Source organism: Thamnophis elegans, chromosome 15 (genome assembly GCF_009769535.1).
Source record: "Thamnophis elegans isolate rThaEle1 chromosome 15, rThaEle1.pri, whole genome shotgun sequence".
Taxonomy (NCBI): domain Eukaryota; kingdom Metazoa; phylum Chordata; class Lepidosauria; order Squamata; family Colubridae; genus Thamnophis; species Thamnophis elegans.
Window position 1 is genome coordinate 37,810,802 of NC_045555.1, and position 21,533 is coordinate 37,832,334.

Consider the following 21,533-nt stretch of genomic DNA (forward strand, 5'->3'; position numbering starts at 1 on the left):
TCACAGACACATGCAATTCGTGAGTTGCTGGCAATTCTGGTTATAAAAATGCTCCAAGGGGGCAGTGGTGGGTTCCGATCGGTTCAGCGGCCTGGGTCACTGGAACTGGAAGCGACCCAGGCCTGCTATGTCCCCGAACCAGTTCCCCAGTCTCTTCCCCTGTCGCCGGCATGTTTCTGCGCATGCGCAGAACAGTTTTCAGTAAACAGTACATGCGCAGCAATGTGCGGCAGGCACGTGCGTGAGCGGAGCGAGCAGCGTACCCGCAAAATTTTTGCACGTGCACAAAGCACCCTCTCTCAGCGAACCGGTAGTAAACCGGTTAGGAACCCACCACTGAAAGGGGGTGTGTGTGTGTTTGAAACTCACAAAATGCACGTTTGCGGATAGTTGGAACGTTGAACATAAATCTGCATTGCCATTCAACAAGTAATTTCTTGATGGATTAGTATTATGATTCAGGAGGAAACTGGAAAACCCTTGCTGTGTACCACTTGAAAGGGTAGGACTTTTTCCTCTGCGACAATGTTGATAAAAGCTCAAATACTGAATCTCCGTACAAAACGTGAGAGCTGTTCACCAAACGTCAAAATAGGACATTTGCATCCTGGCTCAGATTTCCACAGAAGGGTGAAGTTTGCCAAGACTCGAGCAAACGAGCAAGCTAAGCTACATGCAACACGAAGGCCACCTCAATTGGTCTCTACCACTCAAATCAGTGTTTTATAGGCCAGAGGTCTTCAAATTTGGCAAGTTTAAGACTTGCGGACTTCAACTCCCAGAATTCTCCAGCCAGCTCTGCTGGCTGGAGAATTCTGAGAGTTGAAATCCACAAGTCTTAAAATTGCCAAGTTTGGGGACCCTTGCTCTACACTATTTTACCTAAAGGAAATTTCCTTCTGGATACCCAAAAAGGTCCTCTTAGGTGGGATTAGAAGAAAGCTCAAGATAGAAACTCAGCAAAAAAAAAGCTTTTCTATTCTCAACTGATGCTTTAATAGTGTGAGGAATGGAATGTTCCTTCCTCAGAGCAAAGCACAGAACTCACCCAACAGGAGCCCTTTTTCTGTCTATGTAGCTTCATTCTCAGCTACAACGTGTAACTCTGCCACAGCACCTCTACTATTAGCCTGAAGACACGTAGATCAGGTTCCATTCTCAGTGTCTTGGCCCCCGAGGAACAGAAAGTAACTTTAAAATACTTCTCTTGTCCAAATGTCCATGCAACCTGACCTATGGCCTCAGGCTCCGATTCTATCTCCGTTAACCATTTTTCTAATAATATTGTTATTTGTCCAGCATGTGAAACCTATTAGTAACTTTCATAGCGCTATAGAACTAGGTTGACACGCCCCCACATGGGCAATCTTTTGGAGGTTGCAACTCCCATGGTGTCCAGCTGGATAGCCCTATGAGCTGGTTGATGGTGGATGAAAGGAGACACATACCATATTTTTCGGATTATAAGACGCACCTAAATTTAGAAGAGGAAAAAAACAACAAAAAAAGGGTTTTGGCCTCCGTGTGCCCCATTTTTGGCCCTTTTCTAGCCTTTTTACTAGCCATTTTTGAGGATCTTTTTGGCTCTTTTTCTTTTGGCCTGTTTTGGGGGCTTTTTGGCCCATTTTGAGTCTTTTTTCAGCCTGTGTTTGAGGCTTTTTTTGGTCCCTTTTTGAGGTTTTTTTAATGGCCCAGTTTGAGGTTTTTTGGTCCATTTCCAAGGCTTTTTGGCCCATTTTTTAGGCTTTTTTTGGCCCATTTTCAAAGCTTTTTTTGGGGGGGGGGAACTCTCAAAAACATTTCAAAAAAGCCTCAAAAATGACCTGGAAAAAAAAAAGGTCTGAAAAACGCCAAAAAAGGCCCAAAACCAAGAGGGGGGGGAGGAGGCCAAAAAAAATGGCTGGCAGGTGGGTGGGGCTTCAGCAATATTTAGTCTATAAGACACACAGAAATTTTCACCCCCTTTTGGAAGACAAAAAAAGTGTGTCTTATAGTCAGAAAAATACGGTATATATTTTTGTTAAAACCATTATCAAATTTCCATTATAATTCTAAAGAAGTTTCAAAAGCTGCCCTGTCAAGAAAGGCTGGCCTAGGCCTTTCACTGAGCACTGTCCCCTCTGGCATGACAAATGAGTCACACTTCCATCTTGGATTCCCTCCTTGAAGAAACAGGCGGAAAGCCAACTCAGAGGTATCCCCTTTCCTTTTAAGAGCCTTCCCTTTTGCCAGCCAGGCACACAAAATTCATGACTTACTAGAGGGAAAACCACCACCAAAGAACATATTGAAGAGATCCTCTGGAGAAATATCTGCCTCAAAGCCTCGGTTGAAGTCTGCATGACCGTGTCGCGTAGAGCTGACTTTGGCATCTCCAAACTGATCGTACTGCTTCCTTTTCTCTGGATTGCTCAAGACCGCGTAGGCATTCCCAATGGCTAAAATGTAAGAAAGAAGGAGACAGTCATAGTTATTCCTTCGGCAACGGCTAATGTGTTAATGATGATTATGAAGGAACAAATCAGGAAATGTCCAGCATCTCCCACCTTACATTCAAATCCATCACTCACAACATCATTTCTTTCAGTCTGTGGCCTCTAGTGTTCTGAAGACGTTCACCCTATCTCTGGAGGAAAGGTTACTGATACATTTACACCACCTGTCTTGAGAAGCTAGGAAACCATTGGAATAATAAATAATGATAACCACATCCCACCCTTTTTCGGAAACTCTGTTCAACTTGTTCTGTAAAAGATTTTATAGAAGGAAGGAAGGCAGGCAGGCAGGCAGGTAGGCTATATAGCTGGTGCAAAGACTGGATCTTCTGGCTACGTTCTGGAGCTGTATTCAAATGTTCATTTTGTCACATGACCATTGCACTTATCAGGTGATTAGTGGTGCATAGTATTATTTCTTGTATGTTGTTTAACATTAGATTGCGAGCAGACTCCAATTATTTTCAGATTGCAAGTATAGATTGGAAGGTCTGAAATCTTCTCATAAGTCTTTGCCATACTATTAAAGTAAAGGTCCAGACAATTGAGAGACAGGGGTGGGATTGAAAAATGTTAGCAACCGGTTCTCTGCTTGTTTGCTGGGTGGACGTGGCCTCCTGCACCAATTGGGGGGGGGGATCATTTTCACCCTCCTCATGCTCCACAAGCTTTCCTCAAGCCTCCAGGAGTGCGAAAACAGTCTCTCCCGGGCTCCGGAGGCTGGAAATTCCAGGAGTTCCGTTTTTCACCCTCCCAGAGCCTCCGTGCAGGCTTTGCACCCACCTGGCATCCCAAAAGGGTCACGTGGAGACTCCCGGGAGGGGCAGGAAAGCCAATGCTTGCAACTACCGGCTCGGCGAACCAGATGTAAAATTAACATCTGGTTCGCCCGAACTGGTCCGAACCGGCTGAATCCCAACCCTGCTGAGAGACATGGTTTCTCTAGTGCTCGTGCCAATAATTTATACATTATACAAAGCTATATTCCAAAATGAATGCTAGTTAAAAGTGGAACTTTAGCATGTGTTGGATTTTTCTTATTACACACGTGAGCTGGCTTTTGGTGAATCTTTCAAAAGGCAGCTCCTCAGAAACGAAATGAAACCCATCTTAATACAGGATTTAGATTGGACCAATCATTGGGAATTAAATAAGAAATATGTGGGGGGAGGAACTCTTCACACTGATTTCAACGGGCTTTAAGAGCATTTAATGAAGATTTACACTAATCTCTTACATTTTATTATAGCTTCTCTTTTTGAATCTTACATTCTCTTCCTTTGTTACTGACCTTCCAATTTGGTTGATTCACTATGGTTTATTTAATAAAGTAATTACTCTCCTTTGGAAAAATTACCTTTCTCTTGGAATAACTGGAAATGCAAATTAACAGAAAACAGCTAGGGAGCAGGCAAGAACTGTGATGCAACAGAAATGAACTCAGGGTGAATAAAACGTCTGTAATTAGTTGAGGCACAGTAGCTACCATCAACATTACTATTAATGTTGGAAAAATACAATGGCCAAATCCCAATTCATCTCTGTAATGATACTGTTGCTATTGTATGCTTTGGTTTCAGGTTAATTGCTAATATAAATTATATTTTTTCTCCCCTATATATAATATTTTTATTCCTCTAATTAATGTTTCCATTTAGAGGAATATGACTTCACTTCCTATCCATAATTATCAGATGTTCAGACTTAGGCATGATTAAGCATAATATTGCAAAAACACAGTAACACAATACTGACAGTTTCACAGCATTACACACACAAAAAAAGCATGACCAGGAGAGGAATAAATCTGCAATAAATTATAACCACAAAAACTAAAAACAATCAACACAAAAAATGCCAGGGATTAAGTACCCGTGTAAAGGAAATTATATGTAATACCGGTATTTGATGAAAAATAACAAGATTATCTTTGAGAAATATGCCTAAATTCGGTGCCTACTGATCTCATGTTTAGTCTAATAGTTTTCAATGGAGAGGTAAGACTTATTAATTTTCTTTGCCTGAATGATCCAGGCTATGGTTTAACTGGAAAGGAATTCTAAAAGGGAACAGGAGCCTGAAACTTCAAAATACGATGTGCTAAAAATGCAAAATACGCTATTTCCATTTTATCAAAGCTAGGTGCATTCTTACACTCTTGTTACTTATTAACAATACAGCTATTTAAAAGACGTGAAAATGATCTACATGCAGAATTTGGCTTACATGGGTTTACTCTGCAAAACGAAGAAGCATGATTAATTTAAGCAAAGTTTAAAACATAAGAATAACCTCATTATCACCTGGCACCGCAAAATGGAAAATTAAAGGATCACTGACATCAGTGACTGAAAAACATTAACCAAGGCATTTCGAGAGAGAGAATACTAAACTCTTGGAAGATTACACAAGAGGAATAAAACATGCCTAGCTAAAGATAAACTTCTGGAAGATGGTCCAGTAAAGTGTTAGTTAGCTCATGCATCACAGTTGTGATATATGGATCTTGGAAAAGCCTTCAATAAACATAATAATATAAAGTCTACAAATGAAGAAACCTCTGCAGTGTTAGTTTTGTGCTAGATATGCTGTGGATGTCTAGACAAGGACAGTTTTAATCTGATTCAACTAAGAAGAGTTGGGAGCTAAGTCTAAGAAGTCTTATGTCTAAGTATATTTCCCCCTTTAGTACGGCTATATTACTATTACTCTTCTCATCTTTTTGACTACCTTTCTTATTGGTATCATTATTATGATTATTACTCTATTGCTTTTGCATGTACAGTTTATGCACCTGAGACAAATTCCTTGTGTTTAATCACACTTGGCCAATAAAGAATCAAATCTGCCTTGCCCTGTCCTATCTGAGGTGGTATTCAGCTGGTTTGGACCAGTTCGCCTGAACCGGTAGCAGAAATCGCAGGTGGGCCTGCCCACACGGCCTGGCTCTATTTCATCCTATTTACTGACTTTTTTGAGCAAAGCGCATGCACCGAAGGCCGGGAGCATGTGTGGACGGGGCGCCTGCAAGTGAAGGCACACAATTGCGGATTGGTAGAGAAGGTAAGTGAAAACCACCCCTGTATCCTGTGGTGGGTTGCCAATTTTGTTACTACCGGTTCGGGCGCGCGCTCTCAATACTTCTGCCCATGCCTCCCGCCGCCGCTACCACCAGTTCGGCTAATCTGGGCCGAACCGGCAGCAACCCATCTCTGATCCTATCCTATCCTATCCCATCCCATCCTTAGCACTAGCCCATAACGTAAAAGAGAACAAACGAGTACAGTGTGTGATCCAAATCCTAATACAGCTTCCCAATTTCATGGCTGCAATTAACCCTTTAGCATTACTACTCAAAAAGTACAGCCAGTTGGTCTAGTGGTTAAGGCACCAGGCTAGAAAGTGGGGGACATAGATTTTTAAATTCAGTTCTGCCTTAGCCATGAAAGCCAGCTGGGTGAGTTGCGCCAGTCATTCTCTTTCAGTCTAATGCACTTCACTGGGTTATTGTGGGGAAAATACGAACACGAAGGCATGTTGACATGTTCACCACCTTGAGTTATTTGTAAAATAATAAAGATGGAATGCAAAGAAACAAAAAATAAAAATAGTAGTTTCAGCTTGAAAAAAAATTTTTTTTTTTGCTCAGGTGATAAACTGAAATAAAAACAATCAGTTTTAAAGCTGTGTTTGAATTCAACTATTAATTTTTAATTGCAATCCAAGGCACTAATTAAGTATGAAGATCACAGAGGGATCATTTCAGCATTTTAATATTTAGGCATAATCTTAACTGTTGCAGCAAAATCCCACAAGTTTGCACCATAAACCCATATGTAGCTTTTCAGACCAAAAAAAAAAAAAAAAAAAAATCCAGGTGTTCAGGATACATTCAGATGTATCCTGTTGTATATAAATGCAAGTACATTCCAGGTCCCATACTTGTAAATATAAATGCATTTAATACTATAGCCATACTGAGTGTCTTTCGTCATCTCTTTAGAAAAAAGACGTATCAATTTGCAACGGAGCTTAACTCGTGGAGAAGAGAGTATTAGATAACAGTATTCATGTGCCTGCCTTTAGCACAGAAATAAAACTTTTAATCAGTTGGGTATCTGTTTCTTTTAAGCACTTATAGATAAGTCCGACTCTTCATTTATTTATGCACCAAATTATTAGGGGTTTCAATAAACACCCCCAACCCATTTGTAGGCTACGTTTGCTACCCTTTCTTGCAGCAGCTATAAAAAGTGATTGAGAAGTCTCTGTATCAAATGCATGAAGTGACTAAATTAATTATATGGACATTTATTTTACAATTTTTTACTTAACATAAGGTAAAGATAAAGGTTCCCCCGCACATGTGTGCTAGTCGTTCCCGACTCTAGGGGGCGGTGCTCATCTCCATTTCAAAGCCGAAGAGCCAGCGATGTCCGAAGACATCTCCGTGGTCATGTGGCCGGCATGACTAAACGCCGAAGGTGCATGGAACGCTGTTATCTTCCCACCAAAGGTAGTTCCTATTTTTCTACTTGCATTTTTACATGCTTTTGAACTGCTAGGTTGTCAGAAGCTGGGACAAGTAACAGGAGCTCACTTCATTACGCGGCGCTAGGGATTCAAACTGCTGAACTGCCAATCTTCTGATCAACAAGCTCAGTGTCTTAGCCACTGAGCCACGAGTCAATTTACTGTACCCTTTCCAATTCTTTTTTAATGATTGCAAACCAACAACAGCCCTCTTTGGTGGACTTCTGTCACTAAAAGGTACAATTTTCTTGGAAGAAAAAGGGTATTTTTACCTGTAGGAAGTTAGCACCCACCCCTCTCCTAGGAAAATGAGATATTTTAGGAAATATTAAAAGGGCAGAATATTTCCCCTAAAAGCAAGGGAGAAACTCAGCTCCCCACACCTTCGTCAATGGACCATTAAGGCCTGAGACAGTCTATTCTACATAACAAAGATCTACCTCCTTCAGGCAGAACCATAATAGGAATCCCAGAGCCCTTTCATTACATCATCACCCAGCAACAGCTCAACCAAGCTTGGGACTCAAAAGACAGACAGCCTACAAAGTTAGCAAGGACCCCCGCTCCCCTAGGAGTCTGACCACCAGTAAGAATACCTTTCTTACACAGGAATAGGAAGCTCTAAGGTGGGGCCCAGAGAGGGCATAAAAGCAGGGCAGTCTCAGCATCTCTTCCCTTTTTTCCCAGCATCTCAAGCCATGTGATCCTGTCCACCATTAAAACCATCTTTCCAGGCAGCCCCCCATGTTTCCAGTGTCTTCCTCCCCACTTGGAACTGAACCCAGAAGGACATTTCTTCCAACATACCTTTAAATGCTTCCGTGGCACCCGGTGCATGATTTTTATCAGGATGAAATTTTAGAGCTAATTTCCGGTAGGCCTTTTTCAGATCCTCGTCAGAGGCATCCCTGCCGACGCCCAGGATTTCATAATAGTCTTTACATTGTTTCACCCTAAAAGTTGAATAGACGAAACACCTCATTTGACAATCTATTTAAAATTACAGGTTCTGCTTCCCCTGAATTAAAACTCATAGCAATACAGTGCCTTCCTTCCCTTTTCTGGATAGAACCCAAATATTGGACTGAAGCTCAAACTCAACCCTGTGAAAACTGTGCCCTCAAGTGGCACACGCCTATATTACTTTAAAGAAAATAACTCAGGGAACTAAAACAGAAGAGGAAGACTTAAAAAAAAACACCTTTAGACATAATTTCCTCACAAAAATCTAGATTAAAAAACCACTAAAAGTATTATCCTCTATAATAGCAGTTGTTCTGATCTAGGCTTCCCAAGAGCATGAAGCAAACGCCTTGTGCCAACAAAAAAACATTTTATTAATTGAGTCTGAATTTTGCTCATTCACATCCAGGGAAGTCTTTCAAGGGAGGATTTACAATCATAGACCTTATCTAGCTTAGAGAGCTGACAGGCCGACGTCTCGTCACAAACCAATTAAGCAAACTCATTGTCTCCTGCAAACTCCCCTCCTCTTTCACTCCTCTTCTATTCCCTATGGGAGGGGTCATTCATCATGCACCTGTGGCCTTACTCCCAAGTCGACCCCTGTTCTTTAGCTGTTCCCTTCGTCTGGCAACTCTGTGCATGTGCACACTGGGAACAGGCTCCAGCTGTTTGTCTGCCTCACTGACGTCTGACTCTGAAGGCAGCTGATTACTGTCGGACAGCCCTGGCCCCATCTCTGCCTCCGACACAGAGCCCCCATCAGAGCCTTCCCCATTCTCCAAGACTGGCCTATGTTCCTCCCCAATCTTCTCACTATCCAAATCTGCTGCCAACAGCAGTGTATTTTTCCACTTCAAGCCACATTAATTGTAATTTAAAAAGCAAATTACAAGAAGCCAAACAAATCATTTTCAAGCAACCAACATTTAAGCAGTTGATCTTTACCCCATACTGACAACTCCCGCTGAAGAAACACCTCCTGTCAGATGTCTTCTGAATTCCCTCTCCCTTTCCCAAAGACTGAGACTGCTATTGATCAAAGTGTAGTCCTGCCTTACATACATTTATCCATTTAGTATGGCTGTATTTTTCACCTTTTCTACTATCTCCTCTTATTAGTATCATCATCAATGCCCCCCCCCCCCCCCCCCCCCCCCCGGGAAAGAAGACTCCGAGACTTGACGTTCCTCAAAGTTCCATTTTATGAGAGATGTCATATTGGCACATCTGGGAAAACCCAAATCTGAAAGCTTCCAGGTTTTCCCCACCCAAATGAAAGTCCAAGTCCCTGCCCAGCCCCCATATGTCCGTCACATGCCCCAATTAGGCCCTGTCCCAACTGGAGGTGCCTCCTAGTCATACCCCTTCAGGTATAGGGCAAGACGTCCTTGGCACTCTGAGAAAGGAATGTTATTATGACTGTATATCTCCCATACTCCATATAATCCCCCCAATGCAAAAGATGGCTTCCAGGCCTGACAGTAGTCTATTCTATGAGATTGCTGCCACATCCCACAGTTACTCTTCCAACTGTGACCGACAAGTTGTTCTATGATTGTAACTGTGGTCTGTTGGTCAGAATCTTACCTCTTCACAGCACCCACTTGATCCTGAGTGTAACCTTTGCTGGTATCACCCCCGGCTTCTCCATTGGCTGAAGCAAAATCCTCGGTCCTTTTCTGACTGCCGAGATTGGAAGATTCCTTGGGTTGCGAATGGTCATCGGCTGTTTGTTTGTTCTTGGTGAGTGAGTCCAATAGCGCTACAAAGAAAAAAGTTCAGCATAGATCCAGTGGTTCCAGTCTCACAAATTTATGTTTTCTTCCCCCCGCCCCAAGTCATTGCCAAATGTTCTCATTCCACACCTCAAATATACTTTTTGTTGAGCTTTATCTACTGTATTTTTCAAAGTATAAGACGCATCTTTTTCCTTCAAAAAAGAGGGTGAAAATCTGGGTGCGTCTTCTACACTGAACACATTATTTTTGGCCTACCGACCCCCCCCCCCCCTTTCACCAAAATGGCTGTGCATAGCCTTTAGGAGGTTTCCAGAGTATTCCTGGTGGCTGGGGAGGGCAAAATTGAGCAAACGATGGGACGCTTTTTGCTCATCCCCCCCCCCCCCCCCAGCCTCCAAGAGCACTCTATAAGCCTCCTAAAGGTGATGCATGCCCTTTTTTGGGATGAAAACCGGGCCCGCGTTTTCAAAAAATGGGCTGTTTTTTGCTCATTTTTGATCCCCCCCCCTGTCCCCAGAATCACTCTATAAGCCTCCTAAAGGCTATGCATGGCCATTTTTGGGACAAAAAACGGGCCCGTTTTCAGGAGGTCTGCAGAGTGCAAAAACTGTTTTTTATTTATTTGCCTCTTCAAAATTTTGGTGCGTCTTATACTCCAAAAAATACAGTATTTCCAATAATATCGGGCTGGCCAAATTACATTGCACTGGTACCCAAACAGAAAGAGTGTCATTTAATATGTAACATTTATTGACAAATCTTTTCATTGCAGCTAATCAATCATTCCTTACGTTTTTGTTTGGTTTCTTCCAGAAGACTCCAGAAGTTTCTCCATTTCTTTTTGAGCAGCAAGTGTAAAAATGTGCATGATATTAATGGGCAGATTTCAAGATTAGAAACTCAAAACAGAAAGATTGCTTTCTGATACCCTAGAATTCCTCTTGTTTGTATGAGAACTAATACAGTATTTTCAGAATACTTATCGCTTTATATTCTTGAAATGGGACACCTTCCACAATTAAAATTGTACACATACATTAAAATATAGTCATTTAATCCTTACAAATATTTTAGTTGTGCCTAGTATTTGATGTGATTTTTATTAGATCAGGTTTTTTGTGAATAGGGGGGTATTCACTGCTGGAAATGTGTTTAAGAGAAGTAACATACATTTTTAAATCAATAAAAACAAAACTGCATATAATAAAAACAGGAAATCAGAGAAAATAAGCAACTAGCATTCAGCAACAAACAGAACACCTAAATTAATACTCCTGGTAAGATCCTCACTTATCCTACTTCATGCCCAGAATTATGTTGAATAATTCTTGGCATGAAGAATTAGGATCTTTGAAATTAATTTCTTTGAACAAACCATAATGATTTGGCTAACTTGTAATACTAAACTATCAAGAGCAAATTACCATCACATCAGAAACTGCCGTATTTTTCGGAGTATATGATGCACCTTCCACCATCCTCCCTAAAAGAGCGTGGAAATGTTGGTGCGTCTTATACACCGAATACAGCCATTTTTGACCTCCTGAAGCCCCACCCCCGCATCTTATTTTTGCAAAAAGCAGACTCTTTTTTGCAAAAATTGAGGCGTTTTTGCCTTCCCCCAGCCCCAGGAGCACTCTGCAAGCTTCAGCAGGATCGCGGGGAAGGCAAAAACACCTCTGTTTTTGTGAAAAACAGCCCGTTTTCTGCCCGTTTTTTTGCAAAAACAGGGATGTTTTTGCCTTCCCCCAGCCCTGCTGAAGCCTGCAGAGTGCTCCTAGGGGCCGGGGAGGACAAAATCTTTTTTTTCTCTTACATATCTCTTTGAAATCTTGGTGCATCTTATACACCGGTGCATCTTATAGTCTGAAAAATATGGTAATTATATTCTGGCTTAATGTTTTGAGTAAACCTTGTAAACAGTTGTTTCAATACCATAGAATGGTTAGAGGAACACAGAAGACACTTATCTGGGTGGCAAAAATCTGGATGACCACTAGAAAGCAACAATGAATCTTCTGTTATATCCATGCTACCATCAGAGGTTGTCTGGATTTTTATAGGCTACATGCGGAATGTTTAAAATAAAGGGGAAAAAGAGAGCGCATCTAATTGGATAATCGCAGAGGGAATATTAGCTACATCTATTTCCAAAACCACTGTGAATGCCAGCTCTCTAAATGCACAAAGGTCTGATGTAATATTGATAAATTCTAGTTCTTTAATTCCACTTTGGCATAGAACATGAATCTCAAGAGTTTATAACAGCCCCATCTGATTCAGCTTTGCCATCACGTTAAATGTTCTTGCAGAGCCATATTCAAAGATGACAACTAAAACAATTTTGAAAATTCATTTTCCCCTCTTAATTGGCGAACAACAATAATATAATATAAACCAAAAGTCGAGCCAGTCTATATGAAATGGCTTTTCTTTGGAGACAGATCATCTAGTTTCGTCTATTTGGATTGGCTATGATTTCCCAGAGTTTTAGAGACAGTATTTTTCCCTTTCTGTACTACTTGATCCACTTAAACTAAGTGGTATGTTTCAAATTTAGGGAGTCTGCTGTAGGCAAACCATTCATCATGAATCCTTCCCACAAAGTTATGATGGCATCCATTCTGCTGGATGGTCTGCAGTTTTCTATGTGCTTCTGAATTACAATTCCAACATACCGTATTTTTTGGACTATAAGACACCCTAACCCTAGCTTTTGGTGAGGAAAACAAGAAAAAAAATCTGCCTCCCAGCAACCATCTGGTATTCCAGGGGTGAAATGCTCCAAATTCTGCTACTGGTTCGCTTTGCGCACACATGCGCACTTTATGCAGAGTTCACCCAAACCAGTAGTAAAAAAAAATGCTACCAGTTCAGGCGAACCGGTAGTTCTGACAATCAGCTGCATGACAATCAGCTGATTGTCAGAACTACTGGTTCGGCCAAACCGATAGTACCAGTTCCGGTGAACCGGTCCGAACTGATAGCATTTCATTCCTGCAGTATTCACCTGGCCTGTTTGCCGCCGCAGCGCATTCACCAACATCCGTCTGCCACCGCCACAGCCTGTTCACCACAGTCCATTCACCGCAGCCCATTCGTCCTCCCCCCCCACCGCAATATTCACTGTATAAGATGTACAGACATTTCCACCCACTTTTTTTTCGAGGGGGGGGGTGCATCTTATACTCCCAAAAATATGGTACTTTTACCACTAACAATGCTCCCTGGCTAAAGGGAATGAAACTATATTAAATGCACTTGGCCCTCTTGACTTTTCCCAACATCATGCAAATCTATCCTGCGATTAAAAACCAGGTGGAACTACAAGTTGTGGAGAGTTTGATTTGTCTGCAGCCTCTCTCCTCTAGTGGCTTGAAATAACTGACACAGTTTTGTATTCTGCTTTGGTAGTTTTCTACTTATTGTTTCCACTGCATTGCTGTATGTATTATCATACTCCAAAGGGCCACACAACATTCCCAGCAAGAGAAACTACTCCATACTTTACTAAGCAACAAGCAGGTGTAGATCTGCTAAAGGTGGGCACAATGCCATGAAAGAAAGCTTGCCACTTTCTTCCTTTTCCTAAAAGAATAGCACATTTTGACGCTTTAAGCTTGGCAAGGAAATAACCAGGGCATCTAACCATTTCTATGAAGATTGAGAGCACCGTTTTAAAGTCATTAATTAGTTTTAGATTGGGGGCCACAAAAATGCCACCTTGTCTGTAATGCTACTTGATGCCCACATGAGCTTGCTGGAAAGAGTCATAAAGAGATCTGGAGCTCACTGTCATAAGACTCCTCAATTTCTCCCTGATACAGGTAGTCCTCAAGTTACAAATTAGGACCGGAATTTCCATGGTTAAGTGATACAGTCATAATGCACAACATCACATGACTGCATTGAATACGGACAGTGATCCTGGCACTCCCTGTTGCTGTCATAAACCAAATCACCCTGGCCATTAGCTGAGGATCCACGCCCATCCATGCCATTTCTGGCTTGGCCCCTCTGAGCTTTGAGCCTTAGTTCTTTCAAGGTAAGGGACTGCCTCCTGCTCAACTCTCCCCAATTGCCTACTCACTCATATCTCTGCCCTTTTCGGCCGTCCCGTATCCCCCTGAGGGGCAGCAAACAGCACCAAAACCACTTGGCTCAGCGGTTACTTACTTCACTGTGGTCCAGGAGCTTCTTTGGAGCGACAAGAAGCCTCTGATCCGCATTGCAATGTGAAGCTGCAGCTCTCCTGGGGAGCCCCGGCTACCCCAACCTGGCTCAACACCATAGTGCAGAAACTTAGACGCATTCTCCCCCCCCCCCCAGTATATCACCTAGTTTAACAATGGGTTCACCCAGAATCGAAAATGTGAGTGCGCGCCTTGCGCACATGCACTCTGTGCTCGAAAACAGGGTGACTGCATAGGACAGGATAGTTTCACACACATGCTTTGCGCCCTTTGGAGTGATTATATAGGATGGGATAACGCAGGGATGAGCAGGCGGGCCTATCCGCTAGCTGTAACTACCGGTTCACCCGAATCGGTCCGAACTGGCAGCAGCCCACCACTGCCTGTACTCCAAGGCCCATGCCTCCCTGCCCTCTACCAACCCAGTTGATCTTTACCATTTTCTTGTCCCCGTTGCTGACCAAATGCACCTAGCCTGGCCCTTTGCTGAACGAATGGTCGTAACTCAAGAATTACCTGTATACCGATCAGAAGAGGCCTTGAGGATTGAAGGGCCAGTATCTAACAGGCTCAATGTTTGTCTTTTAATGACCCCGTAATCCCTTGCAGTGAGGTGGAGTCTGGGGTAACTGAATGGAGCTAAGTGTCTACTGGCTGGATGCCCTTCCTGTTGCCAATGCAGAGTTTGCACCTGATATTTACTCACCCTGGCCAGAGAGAGAAATATCTGCCACTACCTAGGATCGAACTCACAGCCTCCTGATTGTGAGGCGAGAGCTCCACCTCTAGGCCACAGCACCACTCATAATGAGGCCTAAGAATGTCAACTGATATGAAACACATTTTCCTCCTTTTTGGAACATCACCTGCTGCCATTCCGTGAAAGGAGAGCTGAGACTCGGTGACTTAGTAACATCTCAATTGCTGCTATGTACTTTAGCTGAGACTATTCTTAAGAATGGTGTAGAACCGTGATGGGGAACCTATGGCACGCATGCCACAGGTGGCATGCGGAGCCATCTCTGCTGGCACGTGAGCCGTTGCCCTAGGTCAGCTCCACCGCGCATGTGCAAACACCTCCCGCCAACCAGCTGATTATTGGGGTTCTGCGGAGATGAGCGTGCATGCATGGGGTGGGGGGATCACGCACGCATGCACGGGGCCTCCCTGAAGCTTTTTAGTACCAAAAACAGAGGTTCCCAGGCAGCTTCAGGGAGGCCTGCTAGGCCCAAAATGAGGTTGGGGAGGCATGCATTCATGCGCTGGGGGCGAGGGGAGCACGGGGGTCACACGTGAATGCGCATGGGGCGGGGTGGACGGGGGCATTGCATTATGGGTGTTGGTACGCGCACGCACACTCACGCACACTTTCGGGGCCCGAGGGAAAAAAGGTTAGCCACCACTGATGTACAACTTACAATTACAGATAGCCTTCAAATTATGACAATTGAGGCCAACATTTCAGTTGCTAAGTGAGCCATTTGTTAAGTGAGTTCCCCCCTCCCCATTTTACAACCTTTCCTGCCATAGTTGTTACGTGAATCGCTGCCGTTGTTAAATTACGTGACAGGGTTGTTAAGTGAACCTGGCTTCCCCATCGACTTTGCTTGTCAGAAGGTCGCAAAAGATGACCTCGGGGCACTGCGACTCATCATAAATGAGTCAATCGCCAAGCATCTGGATTTTGATCACGTGACCAAAATTCTGCAATGGTTGTAAGAGTGAAAAATGGTCATGCCACTTTTTGGAGTCTTGTTGTAGCTTTGAATAATTGTTAAACAAACGGTTGTTAAGTCGAGAGCTGCAATGGGAAACGATAGCAAACATACGAGTACATGAAATTCAGCCATTGCCATCTCCTGAAAATACTGTGCTACCTGTTGGTTTGAAAGTGGGCAGGCTTGAAGTTTCGATATTAATCTGTACAACCTTAAACCTGACCAAGCACTGTAATCATCACTACAGGCAATTCTGGTTATGCCAGATTCTACAGGTTTGTTTTTTTTTAAAAAAAAACCACCAATAATTGGAAATAGCATGCCCCAAAAAGTTTGAATTAACAAACTGCTTCTGAGGATGACTGCGATGCACAGGGCAGAAGTTTTTATGGCTTCAGAAAGTGATTTTTTTTTAAAAAAAACCCAGTTCTAAAACATTTTGCAATAATGAATTATCAGATTGTTTTAAATCTCTCTGTACTACATGTTACTTCCAAAGGTTTCAACACTGGTTTTGTTTGTTCAGAACAATATATAATTACACATTTATAGAATAAAAACATCTTCACAATGCTTCATAGCTGTTTGGCCAATCAAGCAATTTCCAATGAGGTAAAAATCTGCATGTTTTAAAAATGAGGCTCAAAAACAGTAATAATAATTGTAGTAGCCAAGGTTGACTCAGCCTTTCATCCTTCCGAGGTGGGTAAAATGAAGACCCAGATTGTTGGGGGCAAGAGGCTGACTCTGTAAACCGCTTAGAGAGGGCTGTAAAGCACTGTGAAGTAGTATACAAGTCTAAGTGCTATTACTAGTAATAGCATTAGTAGCAAGGAATCTAAGGCAGAATAGCAGCATATACCCATGATGGAGAACATATGGCACACGTGCCAGAGGTGGCACACAGAGCCCTCTCGGTGGGCACGCGCGCCGTCGCCAGCTGCTCTTCTGGTTGCTCAGCTGGTCTTTGTGGGTGCTGGAGCGCTGGAAAACAGCCCCCCAAATGGCTAGAAATGCCCAAAAAGCAGGCTGTTTTTTGGGCCGTTTTCCAGGCCTTTTTTTGAGCCAAAAATAGCTCAGAAAAAGCTCCAAAACCTGCCAAAAAACAGGCATGCGCGCGCTGGCCAGTTGGTCTTCGGGCTTCTGGTGCTCTGGTGTGTGCGAAGACCAGCTGGCCGGCGTGTATGCATGTGCTGGACCCAAAGACCAACTGGCTGGGGTATGCACACATGTTCCGGTTTGGGCACGGTGCCGAAAAGGTTCACCATCACCGGCATATATTTATGAGATTCAAAGCACATCAGTTAAAATTCATTTCAATGAGCTATTATCTTTTTAGAGACTACCAGGGACCAAGGAGCTGAGGTGGCACAGTGGTTAAATGCAGCACTGCAGGCTACTTCAGCTGACTGCAGTTCTGCAGTTCGGCTGTTCAAATCTCATCGGCTCAGGGTTGACTCAGCCTTCCATCCTTCCGAGGTGGGTAAAATGAGGACCCGGATTGTTATTGGGGGCAATATGCTGACTCTGTAAACTGCTTAGAGAGGGCTGAAAGCCCTATGAAGCGGTAAGTCTAACTGCTATTGCTATTGCTATCAAACCCAACTGGAGAGGGTCTTCCCTTGACTTCTGCCCACCAACTGGAGAGTCTCTTCCATTGACTTCTGCCCATCCAACTGGAAATGCTCTTCCCTTGACTTCTGCCCACCCAACTGGAGACAGTCTTCCCTTGACTTCTGCCCACCCAACTGGAGACGGTCTTCCCTTGACTTCTGCCCACCCAACTGGAGAGTCTCTTCCCTTGACTTCTGCCCATCCAACTGGAGAGGCTCTTCCCTTGACTTCTGCCCACCCAACTGGAGACGGTCTTCCCCTGACTTCTGCCCACCCAACTGGAGACGGTCTTCCCCTGACTTCTGCCCACCCAACTGGAGACGGTCTTCTCCTGACTTCTGCCCACCCAACTGGAGATGGTCTTCCCTTGACTTCTGCCCACCCAACTGGAGAGTCTCTTCCCTTGACTTCTGCCCACCCAACTGGAGAGTCTCTTCCCTTGACTTCTGCCCACCCAACTGGAGAGTCTCTTTCCTTGACTTCTGCCCACCCAACTGGAGTCTTCCCTTAACTTCTGCCCACCCAACTGGAGAGGGTCTTCCCTTGACTTCTGCCACCCAACTGGAGAGTCTCTTCCCTTGACTTCTGCCCACCCAACTGGAGAGTCTCTTCCCTTGACTTCTGCCCACCCAACTGGAGACGGTCTTCCCTTGACTTCTGCCCACCCAACTGGAGAGTCTCTTCCCTTGACTTCTGCCCATCCAACTGGAGAGGCTCTTCCCTTGACTTCTGCCCACCCAACTGGAGACGGTCTTCCCCTGACTTCTGCCCACCCAACTGGAGACGGTCTTCCCCTGACTTCTGCCCACCCAACTGGAGACGGTCTTCTCCTGACTTCTGCCCACCCAACTGGAGATGGTCTTCCCTTGACTTCTGCCCACCCAACTGGAGAGTCTCTTCCCTTGACTTCTGCCCACCCAACTGGAGAGTCTCTTCCCTTGACTTCTGCCCACCCAACTGGAGAGTCTCTTTCCTTGACTTCTGCCCACCCAACTGGAGTCTTCCCTTAACTTCTGCCCACCCAACTGGAGAGGGTCTTCCCTTGACTTCTGCCACCCAACTGGAGTCTTCCCTTAACTTCTGCCCACCCAACTGGAGAGTCTCTTCCCTTGACTTCTGCCCACCCAACTGGAGAGTCTCTTCCCTTGACTTCTGCCCACCCAACTGGAGAGTCTCTTTCCTTGACTTCTGCCCACCCAACTGGAGTCTTCCCTTAACTTCTGCCCACCCAACTGGAGAGGGTCTTCCCTTGACTTCTGCCACCCAACTGGAGTCTTCCCTTAACTTCTGCCCACCCAACTGGAGAGTCATCCCTTGACTTCTGCCCACCCAACTGGAGAGTCTCTTCCCTTGACTTCTGCCCACCCACCTGCCCCAGCTAATGCCCAGCAGGCCCAAAACGTAGTCCAGATCATCCGAAAGTTGTCAGGACCGAGGCTAAAGGCGGGGGGGGGGGGGAGAGGAGGGCGCACACCACAGTCTACAACGGATCTAGGGAAGGGGCTGGAAAAGGAAGGTCCGGATCCCCAGCAGAGAAGGCCAAAGGGAGAGAGAGAAGCTTAAACCGCGCCTGTCCCAAACCGGGAGGGAACTGATGATGGCGGGGAGATGGAGAGAAGCTACAGGGACCGACGTTGGGGAATTGCAAATGTGGAGAGATGGGGGGGGGGGGCAAAGGGGCCATCCCTGTCACTCAGGTGCGGGGTTGCCCCCTTCACCCTCGGCGCAATGCCCGCTGGGAGTTGTAGTCTCTCCCTTTAGTTAGGGGAACGACAACCGCCGTGCTCTCTTCGTGCACCACATAAACCCGGCTCGCCGACTCGGGTTTCCCCCTTTTCCCCCGCGCCGACCATGAAACTTCCCTCGAAAACCCCCTTCCCACAACGCGCGTTTTCCTATCACGGCGAGTTAGGGGACTTCAAGTCCCAGGGTGCCTCACGCCAGCACTCGCTTCTGCACACGCGCAGTACGGGTGAGAGGTCAGGCCGGCTATCCGAGGCCTCGTCATCTAGGCCTTCCCCCGCCCCCCTCCCCGTGCCCCGCTCACCGCCGACCCGCTGAGATGGGTACAGCCGCTGGGCCTTCTCCAAGAAACGGCGGGCCTTCTCGATCTGGTTGGCCTTGATGGCGGCTACCCCGATAACAATACAACGCTCCGCTTCGTCCCTGTTGGATTCCATGGTGGCGGTAGCGGTGGAAGGCGCCGGCGCACGATGATACGGTCATAGCGTCCCCTGCTGGAAACTCCCTAATTGTCAGGGCGGCAAGGCTTGCCGTATTGTTTGGAGTAGCCGCGCCACCGCATGTCATAATCTCGCCAATAGCCTGGCAGCGCAAAGGTAGCATCTGAAGCGGCAGAAAAACTGGCTTTGCTAAGGAGGCTGAGAAGTAAAAAAATGGAAAGGTTCAACCTAGGGAATTGGTTCTTTTTCCAAATTGTATTAGAGTTTCATGCAATCTAGGAGTAGGACACGTAAAGCCAGCGTTTCCCAACTTTTAACAACTGTGGCTGAGGAACTCTGGGAATTGAAGTCCGCGCATCTCCAGAGCCGAGGTTAAGAAATTCTGCATTGATGATAATCCCACTTAACTGGATTTGGGCAATTCTTGCTTCCATTGACCATCACTGTTAGTGGTCACTGCTGCAATGAGCAATTCAACACCTGTGGATATTGATTAGCCCAGGGGTGTCCAAACTTGGGAACTTTAAGACTTGTGGATTTCTGGCTGGGGAATTCTGGGAGTTGAAGTCCACAAGTCTTAAAGTTCCCAAGTTTGGACACCCTTGGATTAGCCTATTTTACCATGGCATCTGGCCCTCACAATTCCTGGCAAATAGATGGGGAAGAAATGGAGGTAGTGACAGATTTTATTTTCCGGGGCTCCAAGATCACTGCTGATGGGGACTGCAGCCAAGAAATTCAAAGACGCTTGCTCTTGGGGAAGAAAGCTATGGCAAATCTAGACAGCATACTAAAAAGCAGAGACATCACCCTGCCAACAAAAGTGCATATAGTCAAGTGTTCCGACCCCCAAGGCTATGGTTTTTCCAGTTGCAATGGATGGCTGTGAAAGTTGGACCATAAGGAAGGCTGAGCACCAAAGAATGGAGGCCTTTGAACTATGGTGCTGGAGAAGACTCCTGCGAGTCCCTTGGACTGCAAGGACATCAAACCGGTCAGTCCTAGAGGAGATCAACCCTGACTGCTCTTTAGAAGGCCAGATGCTGAAGATGAAACTCAAATACTTTGACCACCTAATGAGAAGGAAGGACTCACTGGAGAAGAGCCTAATGCTGGGAAAGATTGAGGGCAAAAGAAGAAGGGGACGGCAGAGAATGAGGTGGCTGGATGGAGTCACTGAAGGACTCAGCGTGAGCTCAAATTGTTTCCAGAGGATAGTAGAGGACAGGAAGGCCTGGAGGAACATTGTCCATGAGGTCGCGACAACAAATTTTAAGTCAACATCAAAGTTTCAGTTTCTATCCCTCTTGATTTGGGCTGATACTTAAGGAGTGAAAGGGTATGTTGGCAGCCAAAGGTTGTCTTTCCTTTTGATGTTTTGCCTTGGTGTGCTAAGACAAGGGTCTCTAACTTTGGCAATTTAAGACCTTTGGACTTCAACTCCCAGAATTCCTCAGCCAGCTTTGCAGGCTAAGGAATTCTGGGAATTGCAGTCCACAAGTCTTAAAGTTGCCAAGGTTGGAGACCTCTGTGCTAAGACACTGGGAAAGTTGTAAAGCATGAGGGTAGTATTGCTGTATGCATATACAAGTAAGTAACAAATGAATATTTTATGTGTGTTTTGAAACTATTCCTGACCCTCATTAGGCTCTTGGACCGCAGTGATTCTTGTTAGCTTCCAACTTTCTTCGGTACAGGTACAAATATGAAATACATTCATTTTTAGATCTGAAATTCAATAACCCAGGGATTTCTGTCGTTCATAAACATTTCATCAAATCACCAAACTAATACAGCCTTTTCTTTGGTTTCTGTCAAAAAGTCCAAATGTGATTTTCATGTGGAAACACGGACACAGCTTTTCGTCAGCCGAGGTGGTTCATTTTCGCCGTCTCAGCCAGTTCCATTAACTTCATCATCCATTCTTCTTCCATTGTGGGGAATCTGTAAGTCTCAGGGTGATATAGATGCCTAAATAGATTTAAAAATAAATGTTCAAATGGACATTTAATTATTTAGAACAGTGTTTCTCAACCTTGGCAACTTGAAGATGCCTGGACTTCAACTCCCAGAATTCCCCAGCCAGCGAATG

At 44.7% G+C, this 21,533-nt stretch overlaps 1 protein-coding gene across 2 annotated transcripts in view; it reads right to left on the reverse strand.

Moving 5' to 3' along the window:
- Positions 1-19,496, reverse strand: part of DNAJB12 (DnaJ heat shock protein family (Hsp40) member B12) — a 43,489-nt gene extending 23,993 nt beyond the window's left edge. Inside the window, exons 1-4 of one of the 2 annotated variants that reach the window (XM_032231791.1) lie at positions 19,306-19,496; positions 9,582-9,756; positions 7,836-7,981; positions 2,259-2,438 (exon numbers count right to left, since the gene is read on the reverse strand). In XM_032231791.1, coding sequence (XP_032087682.1) covers positions 2,259-2,438; positions 7,836-7,981; positions 9,582-9,756; positions 19,306-19,438 — 634 coding nt within the window. In that variant the 5' untranslated portion in view covers positions 19,439-19,496. The remainder of the gene's footprint in view (positions 1-2,258; positions 2,439-7,835; positions 7,982-9,581; positions 9,757-19,305) is intronic. The other variant, XM_032231792.1, reaches the window with a different exon arrangement.
- Between the last annotated feature and the right edge of the window lie 2,037 nt (positions 19,497-21,533).